Consider the following 20861-nt stretch of genomic DNA (forward strand, 5'->3'; position numbering starts at 1 on the left):
TAGTGGGGTTAACTACCCCATTCCCGGCCTATTAAGCACAACCCATACTAAGTCTTTCTTAATCGAAAGTAATTTAGCACGAAAGGGAATGATATTACTGATGGCTTCTAACTTTATTTACCTCTCCATATGTACGTAAATTTTCAAATAAAAAAATGCTATTATTTTGAACAATTTTACCTGGTGTCTCTCTTTCCGGCAGGTGCTTCCAAAAATTTAATATTTTGTAATCGTAAAATTGAACATATTTGTAGTTCTTTGACGAACGCTTCAGCTCAATTGATCGTAAGTAAACAAAGTTACATCATGTCAAAGTTGCCCATTTTGTATGAAAATCGGTGCTATTTTATCGAACACAGCTGTAGATCTAGAAATATCATCTCAGATGTTTTGTTACAAGGTAGACGTATTGTAGAGCAGTTCTACTAAACAAGTTATACGATTATCTCTAACCGGCTATTTTTCTAGTCGTATGTTTGGGTTGGATTTTTTTTTAAATAACCGGGGAAAAAACTGGGAATTGAAAGATTGGATTTGAATGAACACCCTGAACATTGCCGAAGACCGCATCCTGCTACCAAATGCAAATCACGAGAGCTTTATTCTATAAATGTTCACTAGCACCACCTAGTGACTCAATTCCGAACTATATTGTTTTTCATTTTCAAGAGATTGGTCCATAGAACAATATTGGTGAAGACATGTATAACTTTTGAGCTGGAGTTTATCGACAGTAATCAAAAATGTAACTGATCAATAAATAGATCACTGAGCGTTAATGGGTTAATATAACAATATATATTGACGAAAAAACAATAACAATCCTTAATCCCAATTGAAAGCGGTAGTTCCAAACTCCCGCCCCGTGCCGGTTTTGCAAAACTCAACAGAGGATAAAAAATCTCCATTTCTCAAGTGCCTCAAGCAGGCATTCGCATTCCGCACCGGTGGACGACGACAGTCCGGCGGTTAGTTTGCGCGCGATTTCCAAGGAAGAAGAACTTGCAGAATCAGCTGCTGCATCATCGGGATAGTCGCAACTTCGGTCGCTCGTCGTTGTTAGTCGGTTATCTATCTCGGTGTCAAGTTGTGTACATGTGCGATAAAAGACTACTTATCAGCCAGCACTTTGCGTCGTTGTAAGAGCTCAATCTAAGGCGATAATTGCCGTGCAAGCAAAGGTACAAATAATTGCCCGTTTGAGTGGGCTTGCAGTAGAATTGTCTTAGCTGTCGAATCAATTAGCAGTTCAAATGGGCCGGTTGCAGGTCAGCTGCAGCTATCATATTTTACTGTGTGTCGTTGTAGTGCTTTCTTTTGGTGTTAACGGACAAATTCCGAATCATTTCCGACTACCGGTCAATAGCGATCCTATTGGATACGATGTCGAGTTGACGGTGGATTTGGAGCGGTCCAAGTTTTTTGGAACAGTGCAAATCTCGCTGAAGGCAAACAATGACTCCAATTATGTGACATTGAACGCAAAGGAACTGGATGTTTCAAATGTGGCCCTTACGGAAGATAGTGGAAGAAAATTGCAACTGATCACGTATGTAATGCAGAATGATTCGGAAATGGTGCGGTTCAATTTTGATTCGAACCTGCGATCGGCTCACACCTACCAGCTGTCAATTGACTTTGCTGGAAACATTACGGACGATCTGAAAGGACTGTACAAGAGCTCGTACTATCGTGGAACAGAGGAAAGGTTGTATGCACTAATGGAACGATAATCATCTATGAGGTAACCGGTTGATTGGTTTATTTTTAGGTTCGTCGCAACCACGTTCAATGCAGCCGCCTATGCACGTAAGATTTTCCCCTGCTACGATGAGCCGCAGTTGAAGGCAAAATTCAAGTTGCGAATATTTCACAAACCGGAATTTCGAGCGCTGTCCAACATGCCCGTTGAGAATCGCAGCGAATCGTAAGCTCAATGAATGCTCATTAAGCAATGAACCAAGTGCGACACCTCCATTCAAGCCTTCTTCCACTTCTATTCACAGCGTCAATTCCGATAACATGACCGTAACCGAATTCATTCAATCACCCCCAATGTCGAGCTATCTGCTAGCGTTCGTAGTATCGGACTTTGGAGAGATACGGATGGACTCCAAATTTGCGGCTCACGCTCAGTTGAGTGTTATCAATTCGACACGCTATGCTTTGAACTTCACAAGAGACGCTATCGAGTATTTAGGAATATTTTTTAAACGACCCTACCAGTTGAACAAACTGGATATCGTTGCAATTGATGATTTTCTAATGGGAGCGATGGAAAATTGGGGCCTCATCACGTACAAGTAAGTAGCGAGGCTGGTTTCCGAAAACTTACGTTGATCTAACGAAAATTCTAGGACTTCAAGGATCGTCTATCGTGAAGGTTTGGACAAAACGGAAAAGCTTCAGTCCGTTACGAAAATTGTTTTCCACGAATTGATTCATCAATGGTTCGGAAACGAGGCAACCAGCGCTTGGTGGTCGTATATTTGGCTTAACGAAGGTTTCACCGTTTTCCTAGAAAGTTACGTCCTGGATAAGATGCATCCCGAATGGAGAACGATGGATCAGTTTTTGGTCAACGAAATGCATTCGGTGATGGAGCGGGATGTTCTGCCAGATACTCGGGCTATGACAAAACCGATCGACACCCCCGACCAAATCGCCGGGATTTATGACTTTGCAGTCTATCCAAAAGCGGCTTCCATAATCCGGATGTGGCAATCAATCGTCGGAATGACAGTGTTTGATGATTTTCTATTAGCATATCTTGCCGATCGTAGCTATAAAGCTGCCACGGAGGAAGACATGATCCGGGTGTTGCAGAATACTGTCGATAAACATGGTTTGAAATTGCCTCCGATGAAGCAGATCGTGCAGAGTTGGACGAGTAATCCGTCCTTTCCTGTTGTTTCAGTCAACAGACTTGCTAACGGTTCAGCAGAAGTTACTGCACGTCCCTCGAAGACATTCTACATACCATTGAATTGGATTTCCAAATCAAAAAAATCGGGCAGTGAGTGGATCACCCATCTGGAAGGAGAGAAGTTGATTAATTTGAAGGATGTTGGCTTAGTTGAATGGGTTATTTTCAACCCGAATCAGTTCGGCTATTACCGTGTAAACTACGATCAGAAAAGTTGGAACTTGTTCATCGAGGCATTGAAGCAAGATCATCACCAAATTCCCACACTTAGTCGTGCTCAATTGATCGATGACGCTTTGGCCTTAGCGAAAGACAATCAACTAAATATTGAGATTCTCCTAGGAATCCTAGACTACATTCCGACGGAGCTGGATCTTATTCCACTGAAAGCAGCTTTCAAGGCCTTGCGTTATCTAAATCGGATGCTGCAGGGGAATGAATTCTTCTCGACATATCAGCAATATCAGAGTAATTTACTGGCACATGTGTACGATCAAATGTTGCGAAATTCAAACGATGATCACGTGTCACGCTTGTACCGGGTGGAAGTACGAGAGGTGGCGTGTGAACTTGGCGTCCATAGATGCTTGCAAGATGCGCTCGCGTTGTTTGAAGGTTTCGTAACAATCGATCCGGACCTTCGTGGGTCGGTGATGTGTGGCGCGCTCAAGGGAAGTGAACACTACGATGTGTGGGCTCTGATGGTACGACGAATGGTTTATATTGTGAGGAATTTCGAACAGAAAAGGATCAATGTGGAAGAATTCGAGGACATCCTGTATGGGTTTGGATGTGTCGTTAGTGAAGATCGCCTGGATAATTATATGATGCTATCGTTGTCCTACACGGAGACGTTGGAGGAAGCGGATCGAATTAAAATTTTCAACTACATTGCAAATAGTGGAGTCAATGGAACCAATATGGCTTTATATAGGCTGAACAATGATGTGAAAACGCTGAAGAGAAGGTACGCAGTATTTTTTGTAATAAGTTCCAGATGCTTGAACCCGTTGTGGTTATTTTCAGATATGGATCCGTGACGGAGATTATTAGCAACCTGAGATACGCCATTAACACTCCCGAGCAGCTTCAGGAGTATAGCAATTTTCTGCGAAACAACACGGATGTAGATTTGGGTCTTCTTTTGAACGACGTATATAACGATGCTCAGAAAAATGTTCTATGGGCTAAAGAGAAGTCACCCGTAATTTCCAAGTGGATTTCAGCGCACAGCTTGGCATTTTCCTTGCACATTTCAAGGATACTCATTGTTGTAGGATTTGTAGTTGCCGTTTACCCTTTCCAATAAAGTTATTATTATTTTCTTGTCATTTTAGAAGGTACACGCTATTTTAAAACTACCCAAATTTGGGTAGAATCGACCCAGATCGGTCAAAACTGAACCTACCCAAAATATGTAAACTATGTTGAGAGTGACAAGTTGACAAATGGACTACATCGACATGAATCCGATCGATTTTTTTTATTTGTCAACTTGTCACTTCTAACATAGTTTACCCATTTTTGGGTAGGTTCAGTTTTAACCGATCTGGGTCGATTCTACCCAACTTGGGGTAGTTTTGAAATAACGTGTAGATAATATCTGTCCGTATGCCTAAAATAATTGGGAATTTCTTAACATGGCCGTGAGGATGCAAAGAGAAAGTCGAGGAAGAGAATCTGTCAATGTAGATGAAAACCTAGATATTTTTTTTTTATTATTACCCTGGAAAACCGGGAAAAACCTGGAATTTTTTTAAAAGAAATTCTCTTGTCACCCTGCTTTTGTAGCAATGTACTATTCGGGATAATATGTCATTCGTGCTTATTGAATTCAGAGTAATGGTATTCGAGATAATGTCCTAAAGTCATTATTTTTATTAATAACATGACCTTGCAGAAAACCACTAGTAATGTATTGGTTGGCTACTCACTGATTTATAAAAAAAAAATGCTATCATGACCCACCTTTGATGCAATTAGTTTGCATTTTAAAAGCCTTCCCAAGTAGTCAGTCCCGAGATTGATGGATAAAACAAAAAGCAGGGGGTATATGTGGCTTCTCAGCACCAAAATGACCACCGGGTGCGGTGTTATAGTGAATCCATCGATGCGGAAAACGCCACCCCCATCTCATTAGCATAGGATGTTGATTGAAGTGTATGGTTAATGGATTTTTTTTTTCTCAATTAAAACCATCGATCGATATTCGCCACATTAACCGCGGCATTTTCCATTAGCTTTATTCTCAGACTAATTACAACTGCACTACTTACTGGTATGTGTACTGTTGCAGCGTTTGTCGAATCAAAGGCAAGTTGCGCTCCTGCCAAAGGATTTGCTCGTTCAGTTGGTGGTTGATGATGGTCTCAAAGTCGGCTGGAATTTGCAGCACTTTCATCATCTGGCGCAACCGACCGGCATTCAGTTGGTCAACGACACGATTTGCAAGATTGTACAACAACTTCTCCATGCTGCGTTTGCTGCCAAAGCTGAAAGTGACAGAAATTGCTGTGTAGATAAAACTTGAGTTTAACCTTGTAACAACTACTCACATGTCATCCACCTGGTCTTTTTCGCGGGTCAAAAAATCAACGACTGCTTCAAACCCAACCGAGCCATGTTCTGCTGATATCTCCAAAAATCGTGCCATCTCACTTTTGATTCCAATTTCCCCCACCAGGATCGCCATCACCCGGTCCAGCTCTTTTCGAGTACCAACACAAGCTAACGATTCTATCAGGTACTTCCTTCCCTGTGAATTCTCCTCCGTTTCAAGTGCTTCCGTAAACCTATCTACCGCATTTTGTCTCGCACTTCGCAGTGCGTGGCAATACAGCCGCTGTTCAGCCTCGGATCGTATCGTCAGCATCGTTCTCTGCTGTAAAATGTTCAACTTGGAGATGGCTTGATCCAGACATTCTTGCTGTCCTATGCGACAGGAGAGATCAATCGCAATCAACTGAGCGTCGTAATAATCGGTGTGTTCGACTTTGCGTTTTTCAGAGCCATATGTCTCGTACAGTTCGTAAGTCAGTTCGAGCAGATATTTACGTAACATATCGAGGGCCTCGGGATCAATCGTGAGCATTTTCTCCAGCTGTAGAATGTTTCGATAGGCAGACTTCCACGGAAGGTACTGGGTATTATTGCGCAGATGGTCAAGGATCTGGAAAGCAGTGCTGTGGTCTAGGAGTCCAGCATGAGCAAGATTCATAGAGTCGTCGATTAACTGTCCCGTAGATATTGCATCTATCAAGTTTGGGTTAGATTTCAAAGTCGCTGCAATCGTTTTCCATGTTTGTTGGTCGTAGTTTACGCGGTAATACCCGGTTTGAGCAGGATTTATGAGGAATACATCATCTTCTTGGGTTGGAATATTGTGGGTTACTTCTTTTGTTCCTTGGGGCATCCAGAATAAGGAAGTTTTTTCGTTGGATCCGCCACTGCTGTTGGTGTATAGGAAAATTGGGATCCACCACGTTTGGTTATTTTCCGGAGGTTGAGCTGACGTGAAGAATCGCTTTTGATCGAAAATGACGTCATCCGATCCGGGTGTTCGCCTTACGCTCACCACCGGTACGCCAGGCTGATTTGACCATGATGCCAAGATGTGGGTCATTGAAGAGTCCGGTGGAAGTACTTGATCATCGGTGGCTGCTTTCTGAAGGCTGTCGAAGAGGTCTTGGGGTTCAACGACCGAATTTTGACTGTAAAGAAAATTATTCCGAGCTAATCTTCAAGGAATAGAATGAGAATTGACAACTTACTTCTGCTTTATGTAATGTCTAAGACCCTTGAGGAAAGTTTGCTCTCCTAATGCGTATTGCATCATCCTGAGAACGCTTCCAGCTGCAATTAGATTCTGAATAGAGTTGGGATGTTTAAATCACCAATCAATCTTATTTTCTTACATTTGTCATACGCGATTCGATCAAAAAGACGATCGATTTCGGGAACAGTTTCCACGTAATGTGTCATCGAGCGGACGGTTGCACTGCCGTCCGCTTGGAGGGCTGACTGTAGTGCTCCACTGGAGAAGAGTTGCTTAATCTTCAGCTCCGGATGCGTTCGATCACTCAGATAGTATTCATAGAGTGTGGCGAATCCTTCATTAAGCCAGAGATAAGACCACCACTTCGGTGCCAATAAATTCCCAAAGAACTGGTGTGCAAACTCGTGCGCTATAACCGTAGTTACCGATCGCCTGTTGTTGTCATTGGAAGAATCACTGATCAAAAAATACGCCTCCAGGTACGTAACAAGACCCCAATTTTCCATAGCACCTGCAGCGAAGTCATTATTACGGATACCGACACTGTCGATTTTACTCAGCTCGTACGGATGATCAAAGTACTTTTGCAACTCATCTATCAACTTGACGGAGGCATCCAGAGAGAACAGCAGTTGATCGGCATGCGTCGGACGGACCATTGATTGCACGGTAATCTTCTTCGTGGAGTTGGCTAAGTCCCGCTTCACCGCAAAGTCCGACACCAGAAAAGCGAGCAAGTAGGTTTGCATCGGGGGTGTTCTCTGGAAAGTAACAAGCTTCTTGCCTGCTGGTCTGAAACGGGATCATGTACTTTAATTTTTTTTAAAGTGTTTATTATTTTTCCGGAGATGAACTAGCCATAGGCTAAAAATCTCCTCAATAAAGAACTAAAAAAAAAACTTGTTTATTATGACTTAATAAGGCTTGATTTTCGACAACAATGCAGAATTGAGGGCACATATTACGGCTTGAAACAATGAAAATTCCAGTCGTCCTCGTTCCGGAAATATAGGACGAACTTCTCCTTGAACTGCAACTATCTAGAAAATCACAAAAACCTGGAAAAAGCCGAGGGGGGGCGACTCTATCTAAGATGCAGAAAAGATTGTGATTTGCTGTGGCTAGCTGCGTGCACGTTGAGTAGATAGAAAGGAGATTGATGACGATTCTGAAGATTTCCTGCAAAAAGATGATGCGCGATGCAAGTAGATGTGAGAAATGCAAGAAGATTTTTAGAAGATTTTTCGAAGATTGATTCGCTAGTGTGAGATTTTTTGAGCATCTTAAATTGAGATTTAGATGTGTCGCCCCCCTCGGGGAATTCAAAGTCACCGGGATAGATCCGATGACAACTCGGGAAAAAATATACTTTGTCCTCTCTTGGAAAAAACAAATAAAATTTATGACCTTGAACAAATTTCAGGCCTCATGCACTGGACTAGAATTTCGAGATAAAGTCACTTAGAAGAATTATTAAAATAATTTTAACAGTTTTGAGGACATTTTAGAACGAATTCGAGGGATAACTGTAAAGAAGCAACTCTGGCAACCAGGCCTATGTTCATACATCGCCTGTACTGTGTATACCGTTTACAGAGACTTGACTGTTTTAATATCAAATGTCATTATGTTCAATGTTGTTTTTCTAATCACGAATACCAATGTTTTTTAACTCTTATTGAATTTCCGCGTCCATCCGAAAAACCGTTTTAGGTTATGGGCCCAGTAATCGCGTAGTGCTGTTGACAGTGTTTATGATGGAAGAGGAAAAATCCGAACGTGTTTTCCTGCCACTCTTTGACGGAACGAATTTCGCGGCCTGTAAGTTCCGGATGATGATACTCCTGGAGGAGCACGAGCTCGTGGAGTGTGTCCGGACAAATGTGGTGGAGTTGCCGGAGTTCCAGGAGCTAGTATCGGATACCGTGGAAGTGAAAGTGCGAATACAGATCAAACGGGAGAAGCGTGACAAAAGGGACAGAAAGTGTAAATCTTTGCTCGTATCGAGAATTCACGACTCCCAGCTCGAATACATACACGACAAGCGGTTCCCGAAGGACATTTGGGATGCACTGCACCGTGTATTCGAGCGCCGAAGTATTGCGAGTAGGATTCATCTCAAGCGATCGATGCTTACTATGCGTTTCGAAGGAGGATCGTTGCAGCAACATTTCCTACACTTCGATAAACTTGTGCGGGAATACAGATCGACAGATGCAGTTTTGGAGGAGATCGATGTAATCGGCCACCTGCTGCTCACGCTTGGAGATTCGTATTCCACGGTGGTGACTGCATTGGAGACGAAGACGATGCTGGAGGCGAACCTTTCTCTGGAATTCGTGAAATGTAGACTTCTTGATGAAGAAACGAAGCGGAAAAGTGTAGATTTGTGCACCTCCAGTGGTGGAGCTTCGGGTGGAGCTGTCGGAGCTGGATTTTCTGGATCGAAGAAATATGTGAAGAATAAAAAGATTAAGTGTTTCGGATGTAAACGGTAGGGCCATAAACTGGCAGATTGCCTGTCGAAGCAGGGTGGCCAGACCTACCGATTTATCGGTAGTCCTACCGATTTTCGGGGTGCCTACCGATTCACAGACGAAAGGTTCAAAGCTACCGATTTTTCACTTTTCCTACCGAGAATCACAGATTATAAATAGAAAAATTGATTTCGACACGTTTAAAGCAGAAGAACTGAAGGACAGTGTATTGTTCTGGAGCACAGAGTCATCCCCTCCCCGCTCACAAAAGTTTCCAGTATCGGGAAAGCCTTCTTAAGTCGACCTACCGATAACTACCGATAAAGGTTTTGAGCAGTCTTGTAAGCGGTCACGGTAGTCGACACATTTTCTGTGATAATTGACTGCCTTTGCCTCCGATACTTGCAAAACAAGCTATCATAGTACAGTACCAAACTAAAATGTCGTATGACAGGCTGTGTCATACGGCACTGGCGCTGGAGACCGTCACGAATGTATTTATTTCAGTTTTTCTCATAATAAGAGCTGCTGATGGTGTGCTTGTGTGAATTCTGAAAATAGCAAGCAATGATGTCCTAGTAATAATATTTCTGATCAAAAATGGTTTGATTTACACCAAATTGAGGAATTACAACGAAATCACACATGTCATAAGATAGCTATTTTGATAATTTTCTTTTAGCTCGAATGTTATTCTACCGCTCGTGTTGTGTGAGAGAGACGACGGTAGAGCATGAGTGTTCGAATACAAACAGACTGTCGCGCACGACAACGAAGCGAGTGTAGTAAAAAACGTCAACTGTTTCAACCCCTGGTTTTGAGAAGCTACCGATAATGAAAAAAATAATCTGGCCACGGAATGAAGTGTGTTTCGTAGGTGTCAGCAGGGGTATATAGTGACGCTCTGCGGGAACCGACAAGAGTACAGTGACAGTGGTTCATTGATTCCGGGTGCTCGGATCATATAGTTAACGAAAAGTCGTTATTCGACGATCTGAAGCTGTTGGAGAGTCCAGTTCAAATCGCGATTGCTAAGAACGGTGAATCGATAGAGGCAAAATACTATGGTAACATTAAAGTAGTCTCCGTTGTCAACGGAAAGCAAAAGGAGTGCACGGTGAAGAATGTTTTGTATGTTCCTGAACTCCGGTGTCATTTGTTTTCTGTGATGCGCGTCGATGAAGCCGGGATGAAAGTGACATACAAAGATGGAAAAGTAAATATCCATTGTGGTTCGAAGTTAGTCGCTACGGGTTCGCGTGTCGGTAGACTGTACTGTTGGAATTTCTACATGAACAAACGCTGTACCAGTGAGTCGCTGTTGTCATGTGGTGTCCCGAAGAAACTCGAACTGTGGCATCGCCGTTTTGGGCATTTGAATGCCAGAAGCCTTGAGAAACTGATTCGTGACGGAATGGTTATCGGTGTAAAGATGGATTCTAGTGCGAAGGACAAAAACGTAGTCGTATGTGAACCTTGCACTGATCATTCCTTATTGAACCGTAGTCCTTTGTCTTTCATTGCTTCGGATGTGACGCCGTACACGTTGTGAGAAGGACACAAGTCCGACGTTAGCAAGTTACGTGCGTTTGGCTGTGACGTATACGTACACATCCCGAAGGAGGTTCGGACCAAGCTAGATGCCAAGGCATGGAAAGGCATTTTCTTGGGTTATGCGCACAATGGTTATCGGTTATGGAATCCGTCAGCAAGGCGCATAGTACATGCTCGAGATGTAGACTTCGTTGAATTGGAGGGTTCTAACGGTGGAAGCGGAGTGTCGGTGGGTGACGTTTTAACTATTCCCTCGGAGAGAAAACAGGAAGACAGCAGTGGTTCAGCGTCTGATCCATCAGAGGAATCTGATGATGAATTTGACAGTTTTCATGATGATGAGGAGCCGAAAGTAGAACCTGACTTAGATGAAGAAACTCGTGTTGACGAACTAGTGGAACCGGATGATCGACGACGACCGCAGCGCAATAGGGCGGCTCCCTCGTGGCATCAAGACTACGACTTTGAGTATGCGGCATATGCTCTTAATGCAACCAGCTATGTACAGAATCTGCCTAGCTCAGTAGCTGAAGCCCGAACTCGTAGTGATTGGGGAAAATGGAAGGTGGCTATCCAAGAAGAGTTGGATTCATTGTTGAAGAACAAGACTTGGAAGTTAGTGAAGCTTCCGGAATCCCGTTCACCAGTATCCAACAAGTGGGTTTTCAAAATAAAGTGAGGTGTAGATGGCACACCGGATCGCTATAAGGCGCGACTGGTGACTAGAGGTTTTAGCCAAAAATACGGTATTGACTACTCGGAGACCTACTCACCAGTCGCCAAATTGGATACTCTTCGGACTGTGCTGGCGCTTGCCAATCAGGAGAGGATGGCCGTTCATCAGATGGACGTGAAGACGGCTTTCCTAAATGGAACACTTTCGGAGGAGTTGTACATGGATCAATCCGAGGGCTTTGAAGAGGACAATGGACACAAGTGACGGTTGGAAAAATCGATATACGGTTTGAAGCAGTCTTCTCGGGCATGGAATGACCGGTTCCATGGTTTTGTGGTGAACCGATTAAAGTTTGAGCGGAGCAAGAACGATCAGTGCCTGTATACACGTCGAGTGGGATCAGAGAAGATAATTATGGTCCTGTACGTCGATGATATTATCTATCATTGTTGGTTCCCTGAAAGCTGTGAAGATCTAGGTTTTTTACCCAAAGTTTAGTTTCCAGCTCAGTTTCAGGAAAATATTTGTCAAGTGCCGAAGACAACTTGGTTAATAAACCTTGAAAAGTATGTATTAACGTTTTTGGCATAACAATTTTAATCCCGTGCAAGAAACAGTTGAGCTACGTGAAACATGTAAACTTTGCATTTTGTATTGTAGTTTTTCCACAGCTCAAGCTTTTTCTTGAAAGCAGTAATCTGTTCGGAAAGCTGCAAAATCCGTGACTGTTGTGAATGCGATAAATTAGCAATAATTGAAGAACGTTCTCGAATCACCCAAGACGATGCAAAGAAGTAAAATTTCAAAGTCAAATATAAACAGCTGTTCTGTTTCATCATCCCTTCGCTTAGTCAGGTTCAATGAACACGAGAGCAACGAAAATGACACAATATTATAGGTCAATTCTATGTAATAAGAGAACGCATATGCGGTACACTCTCGTTTGCTCAGTAGGATGTACCCAACGGGTGCATGCAGCATAAAACAGGCAATAAACTCAGCATAGGGAAATTATACGCTTTCACCAGTTTAGCTTTGGTATAGGCGCTGCGTAGGAGTCAAGTGCATCCTAGACGTATGCATACATGTGAGATTATTCTGGAAGGATTGCGTTGGTCCCAAAATGCATCACATGATCTTGAAGGAGAACGATTAATAAGTTTAGATCAGGAATACTTTTTTGTCTCTTTCATTCTTATCAACATTACGTTAGGAAGATCTTAGCAGGAGACAAATCTTTCTAGGCTTAAACCCCTATATAAGGCAAATTTTCAACTTAATAAACTGAATGTTTTCGTTAGTCTTAAAACGTCTGTCGATCTGTTAAGATCCGAATTCCTTCCAGCCAGTACCTTCATCAGGTTTTAAACTAAGATTACTGATGAGACCAGAATCTCTAATTTAGTGAGAAGTTCAGTCCTCAGTTACAATCAAAGTCCAAACACCTGATGCTAAAGGCACTCCTTTTCTTTCTATCAAAATCTGAACCACGCTATTGTAACAGTCTCTTAATTTAGTAGAGTAACTGTCTTAGCGTCTTGAACAGTTCTTTGATAGAATCGAGAAAAAATAGGCACTCGCTCCAGCAGTCCCGGCAGGGCAACGGTGTACCATCCAAACCGTTCGGCGTGGTAAGTAAACCTTCGCGTGATTAAACAAGCTCGGGACAGCTTGTTTTAACTCCTCTGCCATCCGTGCCGAACATTGGTGGCTCCAGAGAGGAAAAATCCTCACAATCATAAGTGGATGGTGTGCTCGACGCCAAAAGAGCGAGCTGTAAAGTGTACGATGTAAGTTAGCATCGTTGTAAGTGCGCGACGCGGTGAAAACTACGAGCAGAAGAGTTCGTTAAGAGGTTCTAATCGTAAAACCACAATTAACAGAATAAGTGTAGTCGTGTGCTGAAATCTCACGAAGCAATCGTGAGGGTGTGCTCGTTACCGAAAAGAGCAATATAGAGCCGGAGAAAAATTGTGTGCTTGTTAGAAAATAAAACGGCGAGTTACACGGGCAGTGAAAATTGCGTTAGAGCCGGAGAAGAGCATGCTTACCTCGAAGTAGGAAGCAAGCAGAATAATTATAACAGTGAATATAAGTGATCTTCAGAGACAAGAGGAAAACAACCACAATCCGTGGTTGACAGGTAACACCTTATTTAGCGGAATAAACCGTAAGTAATACCTCTTATAAATATATATCCAGTGAACTAGTGCAGTTAAAAATAAAAAAAAAAAGATTTTACAAATGCTTGATTTGTTTGAAGAAATTAATTGTCTAGCCGAACGTTTTCGAGAAATCGATTGACGACTAGAAATTGCCAAAAATTCCAGAAGGTATAGAATCTGGATAGGACGACCTCTGCAACCAGGGGTAGTTAGTGAGACCAGAAGTTTTCCACTCATACTCTGGCCTGATTCTAATAGGGAAGAAGTTTATCGTCAAAGTGTGACGAAGTATACTAAAATTAAAAATTCAAGAAGATAATTCAAGCGTTTCATGATTGCACCAGTAGCAGTAATAATTCTGAAGATTGTACTGTTAAAATAAAAGTGAAAACTAGTCGATTTTGAGAGCCGAAAGGGCCGATCGATAGTTAAAACATTGACTTGGAGAGCCAAAGAAGCCGGTCAATATTTGTGCAGCTAAGTGCACTGTTAAAAAAAAAAGGTGAAAACTATTCGGTTTTGAGAGCCAAAAGGGCCGATCGATAGTTAAAACATTGACTTTGAGAGCCAAAGAAGCCGGTCAATATTCGTGCAGTTAAGTGCACTGTTAAAATAAAAGTGAAAACTTTTCGATTTTGAGAGCCGAAAGGGCCGATCGATAGTTAAAACATTGACTTTGAGAGCCAAAGAAGCCGGTCAAAGGTTTAATAGTTAAAACACTATCAAACAAAATAGTAAGATCTGATTAAAATATAGAACTTTTCGATTTTGAGAGCCAAAGAGCCGGTCGATAGTTGAAATTGTTTGACTTTGAGAGCCAAAGGAGCCGGTCAATTGTTTAACAGTTTAATCAATTGTTAACATTGGTAGTAAAATCAGATCTCAGGTTAAAAGCTATTTGACTTAAGAGCCAAGGAGCCGGTCAGTAGTTGTAAAGCCTAATCTCTTACTAAACTAGTAAGATAAGATCTTCACATTAGGGGTATTTGAATTTGTAAGCCAAAGAGCCAGTCAATAACCTAAAAATGTCGAAGTTCTTCGTAATAAATAAAAACGGGCACTGCCGCTTGTGTACGCAACCCAACAAAAAACAAAATATGGTCGCTTGCGACGAATGCGACAGATGGTTTCATTTGGATTGTGCCAAACTACCACGAGAACCAACCGCTGAGGAACCTTTCTTGTGTGTCAAATGCACCACAATAAAGGAACAAATTGAAAAATTAACACTTGAAACCACTCAAGTGGCTAAGATAGAAAATCCCTCTCAGCAGGATATATTCAAAACTCAATACGAGGCTATGTCTGGTATCTTGCAATTAATTCAAGATATGAAAAAGGAAAAGAAATGTGAAGAGGAAGAAGATGAATCCAATTGGACAGTATTCCTCAAGCGTCCAGCCTTAATTAACCTACCAAGGTTCTCTGGATCGGCAAAAGAATGGCCAAAATTCAAGAAAATTTATGATGATACAACCACGGAAGGAGAATTTTCTGATATTGAAAATTTAAATCGATTGCAGCAAGTTTTAGTAGGGAACGCTGCCAAGAGTGTTCAACCACTTATGTTGGACCCGGAAAACGTTCCAATCATAATAAGAAGATTGGAACAAAATTTTGGAAGACCAGAACTTATTTACAAGGAGTTATTAAATGACATTCTCAAAATACGAAAGGATCACAAGTCTATTGTGGTGGATATTTCAGATGCCCTAGAAAATATGGTCTCCAATTTGGAGGTTATAAAAAAAGTTGATTACCTACACGACCCACGTCTAGTTGACGAAACTGTACGAAAATTACCGTATGGTATACAAGTACAGTGGACAGAAGTAACTCTTAAGAATGAACATAGTCCTAGTTTGAAAGATTTAAGTTTGTGGTTGAAACCTCATGCGGCTACACAAAGGTTGATGCAAATACAACCGCAGCCACAGGAAATACATGAAAACAGGAATAGAGTTAATATGCATTATGAAACTAAAACTGCTTGCCTGTTATGTAAAGAACATCACAAACTAATTCATTGTTTCAAATTTAAGGCAATGAACATTGACACACGAATTCAGGTAATTAAAAGAAATAAATTGTGTATGAAATGCCTGAATGGCAATCATACAATGATCGACTGCTTTTCCAAACGAAAATGTGGAGAGAATGGCTGCACTGGCAGTCACAATATATTGTTACATAAAAATAATTATCTTAAAAGTAACTCTCCTAAGGGATCGAATCCAACATTTATTAAGGATTCTAAGCCAGCCACTCCAAAGGAAAAGATAGGAACGTCAAATGTTCATCAAGCACCTAAACCTAATATTTTTTATCAGATTATTCCCGTTACTTTACGCAACGGTTCGTATAAGGTCAATACATACGCATTTTTAGACCCAGGTGCTTCACTGACGCTACTAGACGAAAGTATTGCTGAAGAGTTACATTTAGAGGGCAGAAGTGATCCACTCAAACTAAAGTGGACACAAAACTTTTCCCGTGAAGAGACAAATAGCAAGCGTGTAAGCTTGCGAATTAAGGGAGAATCAGAAAGAGAATATACGCTCAAGGGTGTTAGAACAGTTTGTGATCTGCACCTTCCAGTGCAATCTCTTGATTATGAACAATTAACCAAGAGATGTCCACACTTGCGAGGTCTTCCGATAAAGAGCTACGGAAATATTCAACCGCAGCTATTAATTGGCTTAAATCATAGCCATTTGTTAGCACCATTCTCAAGAAGAGTGGCAGGAAATGGTGATCCAATTGCCATCAAAACTAAATTGGGATGGTTAATATTTGGAAACCAAACCCACTTGGAAATCGTAAATCCAGAGCATGTATGCGTAATTCAGCATCAAGATGAAATGCTCACGGTAATGAATAAATATTTTTCAATTGAAGACTTTGGCTTCAAAATTCCTGAAACAATGCCTCAATCCACAGAAATTTTAAGAGCGCAGGAAATTATTGACAAAACCTTGAAGCGCAATGAAAATAGATATGAAATTGGATTGTTGTGGAAGGAAGATAACTTCCAGTTTCCAGAGAGCTATAATAACGCGTATAAACGCTTACGAACTTTGGAAAATAAATTAAAAGGAGACGCCAGTCTAAAGAAATGGGTAAGCGACACCATTAAAGATTATATTGACAAGGGTTACGCTCGAAAGCTAACCGAACAGGAAATTAGAGACTGGTCTGATGACATCTACTATCTCCCACACTTTGTGGTTATTAATAAAAACAAGCAACCTCCGAAACCTAGATTAGTGTTTGACGCAGCTGCAAAAACCCACGGTGTGTCTTTTAATTCCGCGCTACTAACGGGACCGGATGCGACAACATCAGCATATGGCGTCTTAGCAAGATGGCGAGAAGGACCCATCGCCTCTGCCGGAGATATAAAGGAGATGTTCAACCAGGTCGGGATGAACGAGATGGACCAGCGTAAGCAGTGTTTCCTGTTTCGAGATGATGAAAATCAAAACCCAGATGTCTACATCATGCAAGTAATGTTATTTGGATCTACTTGCTCCCCAGCCTGTGCACAAGTCGTTAAAAACTATAATGCTGCATTGTATAAGGACATAAAACCCAAGGCAGCGGAAGCAGTAGTAAAACAACACTACGTCGACGACTACATCGACAGTTTCAATACAATCGAAGAGGCCTGTTCAACAATAAAGGACGTTATCGAAATTCACGATAATGCTGGATTCTATATAAGAAACTTTGTTTCAAACAATAAAGCATTACTAGCGACGTTACCTAAGGATCGAGTACAGCAAGGTACTGTACGAATTTTAGAAGACAAGGATGCAATGGATGAAAAAATCCTTGGTGTTTTTTGGAACACGACTCTGGACTATTTAAGCTTCCAGTTAAAGCTTAATCGTCTAGATCTGGAAATAAGGAACGAAGGTAGAAAACCAACTATGAGAGAGTTACTATCCTTTATAATGAGCATCTACGATCCATTGGGATTGATATCAAATTTAACAATCCATGGAAAAATGCTCATGCAAGAAGTCCATAAGGAGACGTCAGATTGGGACAGCGTAATTTCAAACCATCTGAACGTTCAATGGAAACATTGGCTTAAAATCATACAGACAGCCACAAATATAAGAATACCAAGGTGGGTTTTAAGTAAAAACTACAAAACATTTGAGCTACACACCTTCATCGACGCATCAGAATATGCGTATACAGCAGCGATGGAAATATCCTGGACTTTCAATCCTCCAGCAGCATCGCACTTTGGTGGTGTGTGGGAACGACTCATACAGATAATAAAAAACTGTTTGTATGAAATGCTTCGAGCCTGCAAAAACAGAAAGCCTCACTTGGAAGTGTTAAGATCAGCATTAATACAGGCTGAATTTATACTAAACTCTCGTCCTCTAACTCATATGCCAATGGAGAGTTTCGAGGACGAAGTATTGACCCCATTCCACTTCTTAATCGGGCGGGCAGGAGAATATGTACCTCCATACGATCCATTAGCCGGAGAACTATCTAGAGATAAGTGGAAGTTAGTGCAACACTATGCACGACATTTTTGGGATAGGTGGAGAAAGGAATACTTACCCACCTTAATAAAAAGAAACAAGTGGGCTGCTAAAGTTAATCCAATAAAAAAAGATGACATTGTTCTTATTACGGACAACAATTCACCACGATATAAATGGCTCAAAGGAAGAGTCATTAGTACGCGTGCCGCAGCAGATGGACAAGTACGTTCAGTAGAAATCCAAACTGAAAAAGGGATATACACCAGGCCATCTGTTAAAGTAGTCGTTTTAGATGTGAGAGGAGAAGATCAAAACGAAATGAACAAAGAGGGCACTGAGGAGTACCATGCGTTACACCATCATAACGAGGTTCCAGTATCGAAAGCAGAACTACGCAAAAGCCGAAAAAGGCATTTTAATCCTTTTCCAAAGGAATATATTAAGAATCCTGAAAGGGATGTTCCTGACGAGAAGGTGGATCTGCCAATCGTCGAAAAAGCTAAATTGAACTTCAATTCGTGGGGAGAACGTCAAAAGATTGATGTTGACAAAGTCAAAAGGATGAGAGATATGCTCGAATCAACTCCTAGACCATCAAAGAAAATACGGTTCACAAGAGCACCTTATTGGTCATTAGTCGTATTAATGTTCATTTATTTTCTGGGTTCCGCCATTGGTCTACAAACGCAAGGCTTAATTGCATATGATTGTGCAAATCCAGAAATTAATATGACAAGCTATTCATTAATAGACGTATCATCTTGCCTGCCATCACTAAAGAATTTATCTATTACTGAGATACCTATTCAAGTACTGCAACAGAATACAAGGAGTTCAACTATGGTCTATCAGTGCAAAGTAATCGTCGTTGATACACTGATGCACGGAAGAATTCTCTACGATATCTACGGATTTGGTTGGCAGCTGATTGCTTCATTCTGGGATTCAATGACATCATTCCTGAGCCATCGGAACACCCTAAAGAACATCAAGAAGACAACGACCGGTCATGATGATAATAAGACGAATTCGGATTCAGCTGGTTCACCCGAAACGGCACCACCCTTGGACGACGAGATAGGCTCGGTTTATCCATACCGAGGAAGCATCTACCCGGTTATCTCAACCGTTTAGTAGCGATCATCGTAATAATAAAATGGGTTGCAGCAATAAAAAATAAAAATAAAAATAAAACAATAAGATATCATATCTGCGTCATAAAGTACAAAAAAAAAACATTTATAAGAAAAGAAGGAGGTTTAAAAAATAAATAAATACCATATTTTTTTATTATTAACCAATATGCATAATTATAATCCAAAAATATTATATGTATTACATTTCATTATATTCTTATAAAATTATAAGTGTGCATCATCATAAAAAAAAAAAATAATTGAAATAATAATTATATCAAATGCATTATATCCCAAGTTTATAACAATTATAATTAAATTAATGATGTGAAAGTGAACTCATTATAACTTACAATTAATTATAACAAATAAACAAGTTTGTTTGAAACTATAATAAGTGATTATTGCACCTGCTAAGATTACAAGGCATACATTAAATATTATTAATCGCAATAAGAATTTTGGTAAATCTAGGTCGATTTACGAGGGCCGGAATGTTGTGAATGCGATAAATTAGCAATAATTGAAGAACGTTCTCGAATCACCCAAGACGATGCAAAGAAGTAAAATTTCAAAGTCAAATATAAACAGCTGTTCTGTTTCATCATCCCTTCGCTTAGTCAGGTTCAATGAACACGAGAGCAACGAAAATGACACAATATTATAGGTCAATTCTATGTAATAAGAGAACGCATATGCGGTACACTCTCGTTTGCTCAGTAGGATGTACCCAACGGGTGCATGCAGCATAAAACAGGCAATAAACTCAGCATAGGGAAATTATACGCTTTCACCAGTTTAGCTTTGGTATAGGCGCTGCGTAGGAGTCAAGTGCATCCTAGACGTATGCATACATGTGAGATTATTCTGGAAGGATTGCGTTGGTCCCAAAATGCATCACATGATCTTGAAGGAGAACGATTAATAAGTTTAGATCAGGAATACTTTTTTGTCTCTTTCATTCTTATCAACATTACGTTAGGAAGATCTTAGCAGGAGACAAATCTTTCTAGGCTTAAACCCCTATATAAGGCAAATTTTCAACTTAATAAACTGAATGTTTTCGTTAGTCTTAAAACGTCTGTCGATCTGTTAAGATCCGAATTCCTTCCAGCCAGTACCTTCATCAGGTTTTAAACTAAGATTACTGATGAGACCAGAATCTCTAATTTAGTGAGAAGTTCAGTCCTCAGTTACAATCAAAGTCCAAACACCTGATGCTAAAGGCACTCCTTTTCTTTCTATCAAAATCTGAACCACGCTATTGTAACAGTCTCTTAATTTAGTAGAGTAACTGTCTTAGCGTCTTGAACAGTTCTTTGATAGAATCGAGAAAAAATAGGCACTCGCTCCAGCAGTCCCGGCAGGGCAACGGTGTACCATCCAAACCGTTCGGCGTGGTAAGTAAACCTTCGCGTGATTAAACAAGCTCGGGACAGCTTGTTTTAACTCCTCTGCCATCCGTGCCGAACAGTGACTCTTTTCCGTGTAAAGATCGGTTCAAAATATTAAGTTTTTCAAACAAATCTAAATGCTATAGCGCATACGTGGTTGACGTTCAGATTTAATTTACGCCCCTAATATTAGCTTTTAAACAATTAACACATTTCAATACAGTTGACGTACACTTAGATGTGTTAT

General features: G+C 40.9%; 2 protein-coding genes across 2 annotated transcripts in view; one reads left to right on the plus strand and one right to left on the minus strand.

The window, feature by feature from the left end:
- Positions 1-1018: 1018 nt before the first annotated feature.
- On the plus strand, positions 1019-4240 carry LOC135697429 (aminopeptidase N-like). The gene is made up of 5 exons (XM_065217096.1): positions 1019-1708; positions 1772-1927; positions 2007-2303; positions 2358-3893; positions 3953-4240. The coding sequence occupies exons 1-5, from the start codon at positions 1254-1256 to the stop codon at positions 4233-4235; spliced, it is 2727 nt and encodes a 908-aa protein (XP_065073168.1). The 5' UTR covers positions 1019-1253; the 3' UTR covers positions 4236-4240.
- Positions 4241-5128: 888 nt separating this feature from the next.
- The window catches only part of LOC135697430 (aminopeptidase N-like), a 28569-nt gene continuing 12836 nt past the window's right edge, over positions 5129-20861 (minus strand). Inside the window, exons 2-5 of the mRNA XM_065217097.1 lie at positions 6841-7493; positions 6697-6778; positions 5482-6636; positions 5129-5418 (exon numbers count right to left, since the gene is read on the minus strand). Coding sequence (XP_065073169.1) covers positions 5199-5418; positions 5482-6636; positions 6697-6778; positions 6841-7493 — 2110 coding nt within the window. The 3' untranslated portion in view covers positions 5129-5198. The remainder of the gene's footprint in view (positions 5419-5481; positions 6637-6696; positions 6779-6840; positions 7494-20861) is intronic.

This window comes from Ochlerotatus camptorhynchus, unplaced genomic scaffold, assembly GCF_037179485.1.
Source record: "Ochlerotatus camptorhynchus isolate MF236.1 unplaced genomic scaffold, CSIRO-AGI_Acam_v1.1 ptg000070l, whole genome shotgun sequence".
Taxonomy (NCBI): domain Eukaryota; kingdom Metazoa; phylum Arthropoda; class Insecta; order Diptera; family Culicidae; genus Ochlerotatus; species Ochlerotatus camptorhynchus.